The sequence below is a fragment of the Epinephelus lanceolatus genome, chromosome 12 (genome assembly GCF_041903045.1).
Source record: "Epinephelus lanceolatus isolate andai-2023 chromosome 12, ASM4190304v1, whole genome shotgun sequence".
NCBI classification, from domain to species: domain Eukaryota; kingdom Metazoa; phylum Chordata; class Actinopteri; order Perciformes; family Serranidae; genus Epinephelus; species Epinephelus lanceolatus.
The window spans coordinates 7179786-7195248 of record NC_135745.1 but is presented as its reverse complement, the minus strand read 5'-3'; the positions used below and the strand labels follow the sequence as shown (position 1 = coordinate 7195248).

General features: G+C 38.4%; 1 protein-coding gene across 4 annotated transcripts in view; it reads right to left on the bottom strand.

The window, feature by feature from the left end:
- tox (thymocyte selection-associated high mobility group box) overlaps window positions 1-15463 on the bottom strand; it is a 72459-nt gene that overhangs the window by 15836 nt on the left and 41160 nt on the right. For all 4 annotated transcript variants that reach the window (XM_033651308.2, XM_033651310.2, XM_033651309.2 and 1 more), the window contains 2 exons: window positions 2796-3041; window positions 728-964 (listed from right to left, as the gene is read on the bottom strand). In XM_033651308.2, coding sequence (XP_033507199.1) covers window positions 728-964; window positions 2796-3041 — 483 coding nt within the window. The remainder of the gene's footprint in view (window positions 1-727; window positions 965-2795; window positions 3042-15463) is intronic.

Genomic DNA, 15463 nt, shown 5'->3' with positions numbered 1-15463 from the left:
CTAATTCAAAATAACATGCATTGAGTAATTGATATACAAATGGTCATTTAGGGGACAAAGCATTCCTTTAAGCAGGTGTAATGTTTACCATATTCACCATCTTAGTTTAGTGTGTTTCGTGCTCACATTTGATACTAAACACACAGTGCAGCTGAAGCTGGAATAGAATAGTTTTGGGTATTTGGTCATAAACCACCACATTTTTCAAGTATCAGCACACACATTGAGTTGGTGGTGGTGCTAAATGAAAATTTATGTGGTTTCCAAAGTTATTACAATTCTTGCTGTGGGGATGAAGAATACATAAACCAAATTTCACTGCAAGCCGTCAAATTTTTGATGCAGAATAGACACTAAAGTCTGGATCTTGATCTGGTCAGATGTGGACCGACCAACTCTGCCAACTTTAGAGGCATGCCGCTATCGTGGCCAAAAACTTTGTGTTTCTACGTGTCACATTTTACAATTAGTGAATCATTACTAATTAATATAAATTCATTTGCATAACTTCCATAGAGATTGGCAAGAAACCTGGTATTTTCTATCATCATATTTATATTTATACCACATCAGTTTTGGCAGGAAACTTGGAGAATCACTTTCAGGTCCTGGTCAGTTTGATTGTAACAATTAAGATGTTGATTTAATTTCACAACTATTCATTATGAACAGTTACAGGCCAGCAGAAAGGCACATAGCCATGCTTAATTACACATAGAGCACCTACCTGTTTCTGTTCCTCTCCCAGACCGTCCCACATGGAGGCCACAATCTTTGACACCTCCCCAAAGGTGGCGTTGGGGTTCTGGGCCTTGATGTTGGCTTGGGTGTCCCTGAAGAACAAGGCATAGGCAGACACTGGCTTCACTGGCTCATTAGGGTCCTTTCGCTTCTTCTTCTTTGGTGTTTTGGGTTTCTTGGAGATGTCCACTGTTGCTGGCCTCTTCTCTCCTCCACTGCCCAGCTAAGAGGAATACAAGAGGTTGAGTAGGACACTGGTAGGAATGATAAGGATGAATTTATGGATGGACAGAGAATGGAGTTCAGTTTTGTAGTTTGGTTGCTAATATTAAAAAAAAACAGTATTCTTTTAAAAGTAATTATTCCCTTCAATTACAACTTATCTCAATTTAACAATTCACACCTCTAGTCGTGTCTTTGATCACCTCAACCTTTTCTTGTTTGATGTCAAGCTGTGACTCAACCACAGAGATCAGATATGGGGAAACTCAGTCAGTCTGAGAAGTGATGAAGCCTCTCAGATGACTGGTTCAAAACCACCAAACAGTGTCTACATCAGCCACACAGCAAAAGCAACAGCCTATCAGTGTCAGATTCTTTCAGCCAGAGTACTGTTTAGAAATAAAGTAAGCAGTCATAACCGAATACAAAATCAATGCAGTTTCATGGATGTAGTATATTCAAAAAATTGTTTTGACACCAACCAAGAGAGACACACAAAAAGAGCGAGTGAAATGAAAGTAATTCCCTAATGATTTCACAGGATGTTTTCTCAAATGAACCATGTCATTTGGCACTAATTGCCAGTAAAATAGAGACAACGTTCAACTGGTGCACCTGCTTACCAATTAATATATTCCAATTAAATGCTAAATTAATCCATCAGTAGTGTTTAAGTGCACAGCTGGTCAGCTGACCAGGCAGAAATGTGAAAAATGTCTACAGACAACATATGATTCAATAAATGAAGAATAAAGTTTCCAATCCTAGAAATAAATGATGAATACATTGTGGAAATCAACAACAAATGACAAAGTTCTTTACAGGATATTTTCTAGCAATCATGAGGAAATATTATACCTGTAAAATAAGACACCAAGATTTGCATTGATTAAAACTGTAAAAAACCCAGCTGTTTATGACTTAATAAACTAGATATCCATGCCCTGCAGGACTGAGACTTGCACATTCTCCTGATTTTCACCTTTATTAGTCATAGGGATAATGTGTCTAATGTATTGTCGACTATTCTTACCAGTGCACTGTATCAACAGCTTAGTTTACCTCCACCACCCACTCGTGTTTTAAAGCTATGTAATAGATGCTGAATTATAGCTCAGCTTGCTATCGGAGCTTATAAAGGCATGTTAGTCACAATGACATTCTTGTATAAAACACAGTCTGGATTTCTTGACCTTTTACAACATGATATCATGCAGAGAACAGTTTTAGGAGTTCACTGCTAAAGAAATTCAACAAAGTGCAGCTGAGGCTTCACTTTGCTAACTGTGAGGATAGATACTGAAACATGATGGTAGGAAATATATATATATATATATACATACATATATGTGTTTTTAAATGTGAGTGCAGCTTATACTACATGTTGTGTAACTCCATAAAGCAGCCATTGTTTAGGTGTGTAGAAGTTTAATGTAAAGGTATATGCAATGCCTATTTTGTATGCTATTCCCCACCGTTCCTGAAGCAAGTACTACCTGTGTACCTGCTTATAATGTTGCCCATATGCAAGTCATTCTTCTATACATAACCAATGAGAATGATAAGTTTGCTAAATGTTTTTCAGCAGTACTGCGATGGTTTCATTTCTTCAGAATATGAACAGTCAGATTGGTCCAGACTGCTTTTTTCATAACTAATTGATACGCAGGGAGAATGGGTCTACTATGACACATAACATTAACATAACTATACACTGTCTACCCACCCACACACACACACACACATACATACATTCAGCAGCCAAGCAAGATATGACTCAGTAACTCATAAAAACAGGAGGTACAGTGTGACTGTGTGTTTTGCTTTTTTACCCTGAGTCCATCATCATTCTCGTCCTCATGTGCTGAACTGGAAGGGGATGGCGTGGCGGATTTACTTCCAGGCGGTGAAGGAGAATTATGGGTAACAGAGTTCCCGCTCAGCCCCAGCTGGGATTGGTTGATGGTGGACAACTGACTTTGTTGGTTCATGCCTGATTGGCTCCTCGGTCCAAGCGCAGCTTCAATTGGCTGTTGGCTGCTGGTAAACCGAGAATCAGAATTCACCATCTGCTGCATCTGTGCAAAGACACAGGTGATAATGACAATTAGTCATGAGGGCAATAACCACATTTCATTTGGAGTTTGATGACTTGATGGGTATGTTTGTTTTTGCAACATCTACAGACATCTACAGTCTATGCTGTCCATTGACCTTGATTATTCCACCTGGGGTTTCATATCATTTACAAAAAGCTATTTGGTGCCATTATTTCTTGTAGATTTTGATAAAGCAACTTGCACAGACTTTTTTTTCTGATATTAGCATGCCAGTCCTACCCCGCTGCCCAGGTCCTCCTGAGTCAAACACAGTATTTGTCTTGATAAGCCATGTCACACTCAAACAACAGTCTGCAAAGGCTGAGGTAACTGCCACCTGCACCTATAAGATCTTAACCAGCTATGTGTAACTCTCAGTTGATTTAAATGGGCTCAGAAATTACCCCATGCCCCATGCTTCCAGTATTTCCCTCTATTTATCTCAAACTAGTCTCGCCACCAGACAATCAGAGATCTCCGCCTTCTGATAGTCTGGGGACACTCCTTTCTAAAGTGTGTTTAACACACCGACGAAAACGGCTGGCAACAAAGCAACACCTCTTGCATTTTTGAAAAGGACACGCACTCCCGGAAATGTGCACTCCCCCTTTTCTCGTCCGCAAGGAAACAAACACACAGAGAGCTTTTTTTTTTATCAAACGTGTGCTCATCCGTGAAGAAAATGTCTTAGTTACAACAAGATTGAGCTAACTGGAGTAGTTTCATGTCGTATCCGACAACGGGAGGCTTTTAACAGATGACGTCCTGATGTTAGCTTTGCTGCTGCTGTTAGCTATCCCTGTCAGCTGATCGTGATTTCCCAAAACTGAATAAATACCACACATAGCAACACATAACTGCTTTGCTAGCTCAATCATGTTGTAACTAAGATATCTGCTGGAAAAAATATTTTTTTCACGGACCGTTTAATGAGTTATTACCTATTACAGACACGGCTAACGGCTAAGAAATAGTAATGTTTGTTTAATCATTGTGTTTATAGACTTAACAAACATCGGATTAGTCTAAATGGTGATACAGTGATGTGAAAAATGTGATATATCGTTTTATATATATATATATACATATATATATATATATATATATATATATAGCTAAAAGCTCTGCTGGTTTTCTACTCAGAAGTATTTGTAAACAACAAGGCCTTGTAAAAGATTATGTTTGTTTCTTTTAGTTGGCGAGAATGTGTCGCCGCAAACGCGACAAACATTCACTAACTTTGACGGAGTTTTCTGCGAGCGCGGCTGAGCCATTTTGTACCGCTACACGTTTTTCTAGTCGGACTATGTTTACAAGAGTTCAGCGAGCCACCAAAGGACCGCCCTGCGGATTTACTATTGGTTCTGCAACGTAGGTAGTTTTTTTAAACTCTGAAATTGTATCCGCCCATCTAAACACAAAATCAGGGAGAAAGTCATCAGTCTTTAGTTAAGCAAAGCATCTAAAGACTGACTTGTGAGTCTAATCTCAAACTGATTCTGGCAAAAACAAACAAACAAACAAACAAACAGTGGCATGTCACATCATCTACACACCAGTAGATTACATCAGTGGGAATAATGATACATGTGAACTAATTTACATCGACATCACACCAGTGTGTGAAACTAGATGAAACCAAGGGGCAACAAAAACGCTACACGCTAACACAGCATTTAGGTAGCCATTCCCAACTGACTCACACAGAGCAAAATAAATTGCCAAGGCAGTTGTTACATCTACAGCCGCAGATATGAGACTCGACTCTGTAGTAGAAAACGTAGGCTGTACAAAAATGTTCAATGTAATTGAGCCCCATTACACTTTTCCTTCACAAGACCATTTCAGCCAGACTGTAATTCCTCCTTTGTACAAAAAAGCAAATTATCAAATTATGATGTTAGTTTTATGATTAGGGTTAGGGTTAGGGTTTAAAACAACACGGAGATTTCTCTAGTAGATCATACTTTATGATGTAAGATTTGATAAACAAATGAATTAAAGCAACCCTTACCTTTCTGGAAATTTTACACTTTTCTTTGTTTAGATTAAAATGCTATTAATAAGCTGATGGCACACTAAAATGTAAGTGAATTCCACCAGAGATGAAAACTCATCATTATACCATTCTCACATGGTTCTAAGAAAACTCCGACCAATCATTGCATTTGGACGCAATGATTGGTTGGAGTTTTCTCCTGTCCTGTCTGTCTTCCCCACATGGAGGCCTCCGACAGACGTAACCACTCGCGTAACATCCTCCCCACACCCTCCACCCCTGAGTCTGTGAGACAACAAATATGTTAGAAACAGGCTTGTGGATATAAACTAGAAACAGGGAGGCTTGTGGATATAAACTAGTAACAGGGATGCTTGTGGATATAAACTAGTAACCTGAGGTGACCATGGTTTCGCCTGGAGCTGTCACGAAGGGAAGATGCCAGCAGCGCTGTGACAGGACACAGGAGCGGGGGGAGCGCCAGAGGGGTTAGCTCTATGCTAACAGTTAACCCCGTCAAACCAGCTGTTCCCAGCAGCCTTCTGGCGAACGTCCGCTCGCTGGACACGAAATGGATTACATCCGACAATGGAAATCCACTAACTGAGGAGTGAGGGACTGTTGTGTCCTTGTGTTCACTGAGACATGGATGAATGGTAACATATAAGACGCCGGTGTTGAGCTAAGGAGGCTAACACTACATATAGAGCAGACAGGGAGGCTGCATGACCTGGTAAGCTCCGTGGTGTATACACAAACAATTCATGGTGCTGTGATGTGTCTTTCTTATATGTTGCACAAATTGTTTTTAAATGTTTTGTTTCTTTATGCTTGTGGATGTTCAGATTTTTTTCTAAGTGCTGTGTGAAATGCAAGAAAGGTAAGGGTTGCTTTAAGATAATATAAAATTTTTAAAAAATGTCAAGGAAAATTTTCTGGCATTTCTACTTTTTTGCTGTATTCATTTTTAATTTAATTTTATATACTTTATTAATCCCCCTGAAGGGAAATTCAATTTTTTCACTCCGTTGTCATTAACACACAGGTCTGAAAGACACACACATGCACAAACAGGACCTATACTGTACATGCACAAAGTAGAGAGATGTCAGAGTGAGGGGGCTGCCTTGGTCAGGCGCCCCGAGCAGCTGGGGGGTTCAGTGCCTTGCTCAAGGGCACCGGGCAGTGCCCTGGATGTGAACTGGCATCTCTCCAGCCACCAGTCCACGCTCTGCATTTGGTCCGGACGGGGACTTGAACCGGCGACCCTCCGGTTCCCAACCCAAGTCTCTATGGACTGAGCTAGTGTCGCCAAACATACAAAAGTACTGTGCTGTGACACCACTGTGTTGTATCAAATCGAACCAAGAATTTTATAAACCGTTACACCCCTTTGAGTACCCATAATGCTAGTCACTCAATAGTTTATTTTGAAAATGATCTGCTGTATTACATTTCTGAACTTAGATTTGATATGTCATTTAATGTCATTGTAGCCAGTTCACCAAAATTTTTCAAAGTGTGAATAAATCCAACATTTCACTTGTTTGCTCTGACTAGCTCCTTATTTAAAATTACACTGATCAACAGTTTATTGTTCAACTAACAATGAATCAAATGAATACAAATAATCTGAAAAGAGACACTTGTATTAACAAACCCACAGAGCATTATCACCATGCCTGCAGTTCCTCTCAGTCGTGGAGTGTTTTAGAGTATTTCAGCTAACTGTTTTGGTTTTCTGGCCTGTATGTGACTGTTCTGGTTCAGTCTCATAGCTCTCATCATCGTCCTTCACATCGGCTGCTTTTAACAACTAGAACTGCAACAGCAGGAGTCTCATGAGTGGCTGGAGGCAAAACAGAGCTAAAAGGAGAGTGAACATGGAAACAAGAACGCTTACAGTATGTTGCTATGTGTCTGCTGGATGTCTCAACAGACAGCTGTTTGCTAACACGTTCATCAGACCAACTTTATGAGAGGACTAGCTTGTGAGCATAGTGGTGCATTTATTAGCTAGAGAGCCAGATATTTGGCTGGGAGGTGGTGGGGGACAAAACAGCCTTAAACCTAATGATAAAAAAATATATAATATAATGATAATATAATATAGACATATATAATATAATAAAATTATTCTTAATGTAAAGTTTCATTTAATAAAAAAAATGAATGAATAAATAATGTGTGTTTAAGCAACTGTTTGCCAACACGTTAATACAACATAACAACTTTATAAAATGATAAAATGTCAAATGTTGAATTCACAGCTTGTTCCACAAATTAAAAGAATTATCAATGCTGCTTTAAGAATCACTGACAGAGCTTGTACTTTGCTCTAAAACCAGGTTGGTGTGCCGAAACAGTATCTGTGCTACATAAGTCTGCCTTTGCTTGACAGGTTTTGTACAGTGTGCAGCAGTCCAGGATTCACTAATAATGAAATCTGATAGTAACCGTGGCAACAAGCAATACAGGTCAGACAGTAGATGGGATCAGAAGTCATAAAACATCAATTCCCGCTCACGTGTAAATACATCAATAGAGATTCTAAACTCCATTTACTACACTCTGCAGAAGTTGCTACCTAACTTTATCTGGAGGAGACGTTATGGTGTCCACAGGTGCCTGAGATACAAGCACTGCTTTATTTCCTCGTGCATCCCATGTCCTCAATAATGTGTCCGAAAGCTGATGTACTGCAGGATATAAAGTGACCAGACTGTTTTACTGTCACACCTGTGTCACGACTGCATAATGTTTCATTGTGCATTGTTGTCTTTCAAAACAAATGTCTCCCAAGAGACACTGACTACGCTTACATGCACAAAATATTCCAGACAATATTCCTACTAAACTGTTTACATGGCTATGAAAAATGAATATTACACTAATATTCCCATTTTCATGCAGCTGTGCAGACTTTGATTAACGTGCCCTTATGTCATTAATCACATCAAAATATAGAAAAGTGGAACGGCTGTCACTTGTACCAGGATTTTTCAAAGTTTTACACTGGTGGCGGACTTGTTCAACCAAGCACAGCCTCCCTCTTTCATTCCTTCAGCCACCTTCTTGAGAAGGTCAGCACTTTGATATTGTGCATATCCAAAAACCTGCTGATATTTAGTCTTTTATAATGTTCAAAAGTAGCCATGTTTCTCCTTCTAGGGGCGGCACAGTGGTGTGGTGGTTAGCACTGTCGCCTCACAGCAAGAGGGTTCCCAGTTCGATCCCGGGTGTGGGAGCCCTTCTGTGCAGAGTTTGCATGTTCTCCCTGTGTCAGCGTGTGTTCTGTCCGGGCACTCCAGCTTCCTCCCACAGTCCAAAGACATGCAGATTGGGGATTAGGTTAACTGATAAGTCTAAATTGACTGTAGGTGTGAATGGTTGTCTGTCTCTGTGTGTCAGCCCTGCAATAGTCTGGCGACCTGTCCAGGGTGTGCCCTGCCTCTCGCCCGATGTCACCTGGGATAGGCTCCAGCCCCCCCGCGACCCTCAAGAGGATGAAGCGGTTAGAAGATGAATGGATGGATGTTTCTCCTTCTCACCAGAAATCCTGGCTTTTTTTTTTTTTGGGCATCTCTATCCCAGCCTTGCAAACTGTTGGCTAGTTGGTTTGTGTGCAATGCAAAGAGCCGACTGTAAACAGGCAAAAGAATTCTCCTAAAACCCAAATGGAATATGATGTTTATAAATTCAGAATATTGACACATTCGGAATAACAGTGGAATACTGGTGCACATGTAAATGTAACCATTGAGGTAATGATAAATCTCATATGAATAAAATGTCAATATGCCTGAATTATTCCGTATACAATCAAACAAAGTGAATGGCATCTTATACAAAATGTTCATTTATGTCACATTTTAATGTCACATCAAAATGCTTGTTAACATAAAGCAGCTTCTCTGCCACAAAGCAAGCAGCTATTTATGTGTAAAGTTTAACGTAGCGTTGGCCAAATAGGAGAATGTTACTTCATGGCATATTTTGGTGTTTGATCTTTCCTTTTTATGAGTCCCTTCTGTCATCCCCTGTGTAGAATAGTTCAGTCTTAACTGGCATTACCAAAATATGAGCTGTCTCATAGTGAGTCAGTCAACAGTGATATTCTATCCATTTCTCAGGAAAACAAAAGCTAAACAAAAATGTTTGCTTACACCGTCAGCATGGGAACTTTGACACCTATTATGACAAACATGAAGACGGGACTCGCTTGATGATGTGTATTTAGAGTTTCCTCTTAGTAAGCATCGAATAATAGCGGATGTGGTCTGGTGCGCTTTGCCCATCTTGGGAACATATTACCTGAACTCTGAACTCTGTTACTGGCAGCAGCTTCTGAATAGTCCTGTGGTATTCAGATAGAACACTGAGTGACATTTGTCTAACACGGGAAGAAGTTTCAGACTGACGTACATGCAGGTTGAAAGGCTGAAAAATAACAGTTGTGGTTCGGCATTGGTTGGGTTGGGACTGCAATAAATGTCATATTAGTACCGTCACAATTTTCCAAAGAGCTTCTACTCCTTGTCAAATTTCTACGACAGCTTGTCTTGTTTAGATTAAACTGTTTAAATAGGAACTGTTTGACGACCTGAGGATCAAGCTCAGCTGTTGATGATGCAATGTTAACTAAGAAAAATACTTCAAAACTTTTTTTTCCTTTTTACTAAAAAAAATTTGGAAAAATGTTTTTGACATTACATGTTGTATTATTAATATGATTGTATGTATTTTATGATAAAACTGCCTGGCTTAGAATGTCAGATTGATACTAAAAATTGTTGACTTAACAAAATTAAAATGCACTAAAGAAAAATACGGAGTAACAAATGGAAAGAATGGAAAGAACGTGCCAATAAAACTTAGCAAAGGTTTTCAACTTCTGGAACTAATAATATTACAAATGGAATTAGGGGGGGAGTCAGACAAATGTTTGTAGCAATGGCCGAACAGAGGGGGAACCCCTGACAAAATCAGGGTGAGTATTGAGTGACTCATGTCACAAGAAGGGAAAAAGCTTTGGCTACAAACAGAACTCTCACATCTTCACATAGGTGTGGTTGATGACAAGATTTCAATATGAAAAGTACAGCAGTACAAATCTGAATCAGTTATTGCTTCTTTTTAATTTATTTTTTTATTTCTGGAAAATAAGCGTTTGCATTTTGTGTGTGTTTGTGTGTGTGTGTGTGTGTGTGTGTGTGTGTGTATGTCTTTATGTCTATGTGAGAATTTTGCTGATCATAAGAAACTACATATGTATATTTTCTAAAACTAAAATCAGTATTCAAACATTGATACATTGCAAAACTATATGGCTAGTCAAGGCTTAAAGGGCAGAACAGCCATCTCTATGTCCTGTAATGTAAAACCAAGAAAAGCAGCAAATACTTGTCATTTTTGCTGAAAAAACTATTTAAACCATTAATGGATTATCAAAATAGTTGTTAACTAATTTTCCACTGATAGATTTGTTATTGCAGCTCTAATTAGGATGGTGACTTTAAGTTGAGTTGTTTTATGGTTGACTAATTTGACAGATATTACACTAAAAAAAAGAAAAATCAGAGTGTGTTCAGAATAGGGGTGTCACGATATGCCGGTATTAACTTTAACTGTGATATTTAAACATGAAATATTGATATCATGTCAGTAATACATGTATAAAAAAATACTGTGTCAATAATCCTAAACCTTTTAAAACTTTTCCGTTTCTTTCCTTTGTCACTTTGTCTCCCTCCCCTGACACTATCTGCTTGCCTTTTAACTATCCCTTTGTACAATATTGTACAGTAATGGTTATAGACTCTCTCTCCCTACACTCATATTTTGTGTGCTGAAAAAACAATAAACAGAGTTAAAAATGGGTTTGACTAAAGCATTATTATTACTTCTTTTTTCTTCCAGGTTTATAGGTATCGCAAAAAAATCTTTATTGTGAACTCTTTCGGCTACAATAATTGTGTAGTGACAATCTGATATCGTGCCAGCTCTTGTGAGACCTGGTAAGACCATCTTGGTGACTTGAGCTCAACATTCTGTATCAGTCTGGCCCTGCTGCCGCCCCAAACACGTTCAGTGAGAGGAAGTACTTGCCTTGACAGACAGACTCCTTCAGCCAATCAGTGGCAAAATAACAATGAACATTGGATTTGAACCGGAGAACAGTTTAGCAACGAATTTATTCACACCATCAGGGTAAAAGCAAGAAACGTATTTAATTATATTATATTTTATTCACATGCATGCTGCGCAGAATAACAACAGTCCACAGCTCCTCTGCTAAGTCTCCCCCTCTCCTTTTGTGCAGCAGCACTGAGCAGGTACCAGCTGGGCCTGGGGCAGACACTGGGTGAGCATTGGGGAAATGTCCTTCGTGACTGAGCCTGAGCAAACTAACTAAGAGTGCTTACTCTTGTTCTTGTTTAATTGTAGTTATTGCTGCAATAACTTTACTTATTGCTGTGTTCACTCAACTAAAGTTAAAATTAGGGACGCACCGATATGGATTTTTCCAACCAATACCATAACCGATAATTTCACATTTTTGTATTTTTAAAAAAGGTGTATAAGGTCATTTATGTACACGTGAGGGTAAGAGAGACTAAGATGTAGTGAGAAAATATGGTTTATTTAATATTCCATAGCCCTGGAACTGGAATGTCTGTTGGTAGCTAATCTATCAAATGAAATACCTGTAATATTAAGATCCTTCATCACATTGACACAGATGGCAATATTTCCATAAAGCACCTCTGTGATTTGCTATACTGCCAACAATAGCCTAATAAAACTAGAGATATTAAAGCGATAGTAAACTTGGTCTACAAGATATAGAAAAATCTCTGACACCAGTCTCACAGTAAACAGTCATATTGCGAAACCATACTGTAATGTATTTGTCCTTGCATTTTTAACAATGAATTTTGCATTTCTGTAGGGCTGTGCTCTTTCCTTTGTTCATCCATCCATACCACTGCTCATGAAAACTTCTAACACTCAGTTCTTCTGTTTGTTTCAAACAGAAGAACTGAGTGTTAGTAAGTTAATCCCATAAACCAGGAAACTTCTTGTTACATCGTTACATGTAACATCAGTACATGACAGACAAAGAAAAACTGTCACTGCCTATAGTTTAATGTAATCATCAATGATTATGACTGTGAACCAGGTAAGGACAAAATCACCAAAAGCACAAAATGGAGTTCTCTAAATGTGTCATTTTAGACATTAACCTTCATTCAGATGGAAGCCAAAATAAAAAAGTCTCTCTTAGTATTAACTGCAACTGAGTAGTCTTGCCTCTTCTTGGAATAATGCACACACACATTGACTTGAATCTTTTTAGCCCCCCACCCACCCCGATTAGGCTGAGCCAAGCACGGTTGCTAGGCAACCATCATTCATGGACTGGCAGTAAATGAATGTTAGTATGAGAATATAAAAGCAAGGTGGAGAGATGGCGAGAGAGGGAAAAGGTAGGACTGAGACAGACTGAGATGGAAAATAAGACCTTCCCTTCAGGCCACTGAAATAATTACCTCCACTGTCACACAGTTAACACACAGGTTAGTCACAATCAAAGAAAAAGAGAAAAAATATATCTGGATTTAATTAAGTTATTGAAAACAGTCTCTTTTATGGTGTTTTATAATCATTCTAATTCAGCCACATTCAGGGTTGAGAGCTTCATCATGAGGTTTCAAATTGACACTTCATATTATAGCAGGCAGATTTAATATGGAGATGGAGACAACAGACAGAAAGATTGAAAGATCAAGAGTGGGAGGTGACAAGTTTCATTCTTAATAAAATGGGAGAAATCTTTATTACAGATACTGACACATGTATACCTCTGTCACCCCGCTGAACACTCCGTTTCTATGACAGTTGAGGTAACTCCGGGTCTGTGAAGGTGAAACTTTCATTTCTTTACTGTATGACAGTCAGCCACATCTGAATGTCACAGCTAAAAGCAAGATTTTCACTTTACTGTGAAATGGAGACTTAAAATATGAAGAAAAATGTCACATCGACCAGCTGCCACGATTCAAATAACACTGCCCCAGGCAATATCCCATTCCACACAGTTAAACTGAACAAAATATGAAAGAATATAGTTAAAATATATCAGCTGGCTGTCAGTTCAAATCTTAAGACTCACTGAGATCCTCAGCTTTCTTCCATTAGGTAAAGTCAAAGTATCTCTGAGCAAGATACAAAGTGATAGTCCATCCTAAAATATGTCTTTTGAGTATCGAGCATCATCCAAGGTGAGTGTTCAAAGTGGTGACTGTTAGGGAGCATCAGCTGGTCAGTTTGAATTCATCTCAGCTTCAATGGTTTCATTAGTGAAAGGTTTTTACAGTAATCTAAACCTTCATAGAAATGTCTGAAATCACTCCTACAACATCATGCACCTCTCCGCTGTCTATGATCCGTATGGACAGTATGTTCCTAACAAACCAAATATTTCCTAACAGACTGCCTCTGGCAGTTTTGATATTTCACTATCATCCTTCAGCTGATCTGTGACCTGTGATGGTGGGGCTGTTATCTGGGCAACTCCCAGTTAATGTGTGAAAAAGGGTGTTATTGAAAAACAAGAAGCTTGAGGACAACCACACACAACTGACAAATCCATGACGGAATACTCCATTTGAAATTCCACCAGCCAAATATACTTAACAATCTGTTCTTCTGTGTCCTTGATTAATTTCTCTTCCACAATTATTTCCTTTCTTAAATCTGAGACATCTAATTACTGCCCTCTAACTAGGGCTGAGAATCTTTGTAACCTCACGATTCAACTCTGATTCTTTGGCTCAAAATTGATTCCTGATTTAATGAATAGAAAAGGGGGGCAAACTTTTCAGTCTCTTGCTCCAGTATACTGTGTGCCAAACCATTCGCTGGTGTCCTTATTACAATAAAGTACAATATGAAACATAACAGGCAATTAAGATACATGGTTTGCTGCCTTTCTATTTAAGGAACTTAACTGTTGTATATGTATATATATATATGTATATATATATATATATATATATATATATATATATATATGTATATATACATATAATTATTGTTAATGTTTCTGCAGATCACTGCTCTACTCTGTTAACTTTAGTTTCTACTGCTTCTGCCATGACCCCCACCCTTAAGGTTATTGAGTTCCACCTTTTTTGTTCCGTCAACATCTTGTTATTAACTAGCATTTAGAAAATACATTTTTGACATTAGTGTACTAATGCCAACTCATTTACACCTGCTTCGTAATGCATGTAAAAATATATTTTCTCCCCACACCAACCTCTAACTGCACTAATACCATATCTCTTTACTGTTCTTTTTGTGCAATCGTATCTTGTTTTTTCTTTCTATTTAAATTTTATTTTACTCCTCACTGTCTTTTTTCAACTGTTGTTCTTATGTTTTTCTTCTTTACCTAAGCACTTTGATTTGTCTCTTTGAATTTGAAAGGTTATATACAAAATAACTTTACTGCCCACTGACTAACTTGCTGTTCCCGCTAAACAAAAAATTAAGCAATCTTAATTTTAGAGAACATTTACATTACAATGGTTCATCACCTGTCAAAGTGCATTCTCACCGCCTGTCTCTCATCTAAGCTACAATTTATAAACATTTCTTTCGAATAAATGTGAAAAAAACCTTCATCCAATGAAAGTAAGTTTTCACATATCGTAATAAGACATAAATGAACTTGTCACCATGCAAAACCTGTTGCTATGTCAAAAGTTTTGTGCATTTAAACATTTTTTATGGATTCAAAATGTTTAATTAAATGATAAATTCATACTACAAAGTTGAGAGGGATGTTTTGTATTATGTAGAATTTTTAAGCTTCCACACACCCATGTCTGTCAGTTAAACAGAGATTTCATGTATTTCTCTGAAGGACTGTGTGGACATGCACAGACTGACTGAGTCTTTCTCTCTGTCTTTTGAAGCCCCCCTCCACTCAACTGTTTTTTTACTAATTATTGTCCCTTCACTTAGATGTTTGACCTTCACTGAATAATGTATGTGCAACTTGCACAAGTGTGATGTGGAAACTTCAAACCTCCAGTGCATATACTGCACATTATGACTGGACTTTTCATTGACGTACGAGAAAATATACACCCACTACACACGTGAACCGTATAACCACGCAGAAGGAAGCATGCATCTACTGCTAGCTCACCAAACATCACCAAGCTGGTTAACCTTACAGCTCATCCGCAGGATGCCATTCATGTTTACATCTCGCACTGTCACAAGTTTCTCGTCAATGAGTAGTACACTTTATTCTGTGCGGTGATTCGATTGGCGGGTATAGTTCAGTACAAAGAAAAGAGTTCCTACATGACACTGCTCACAACAA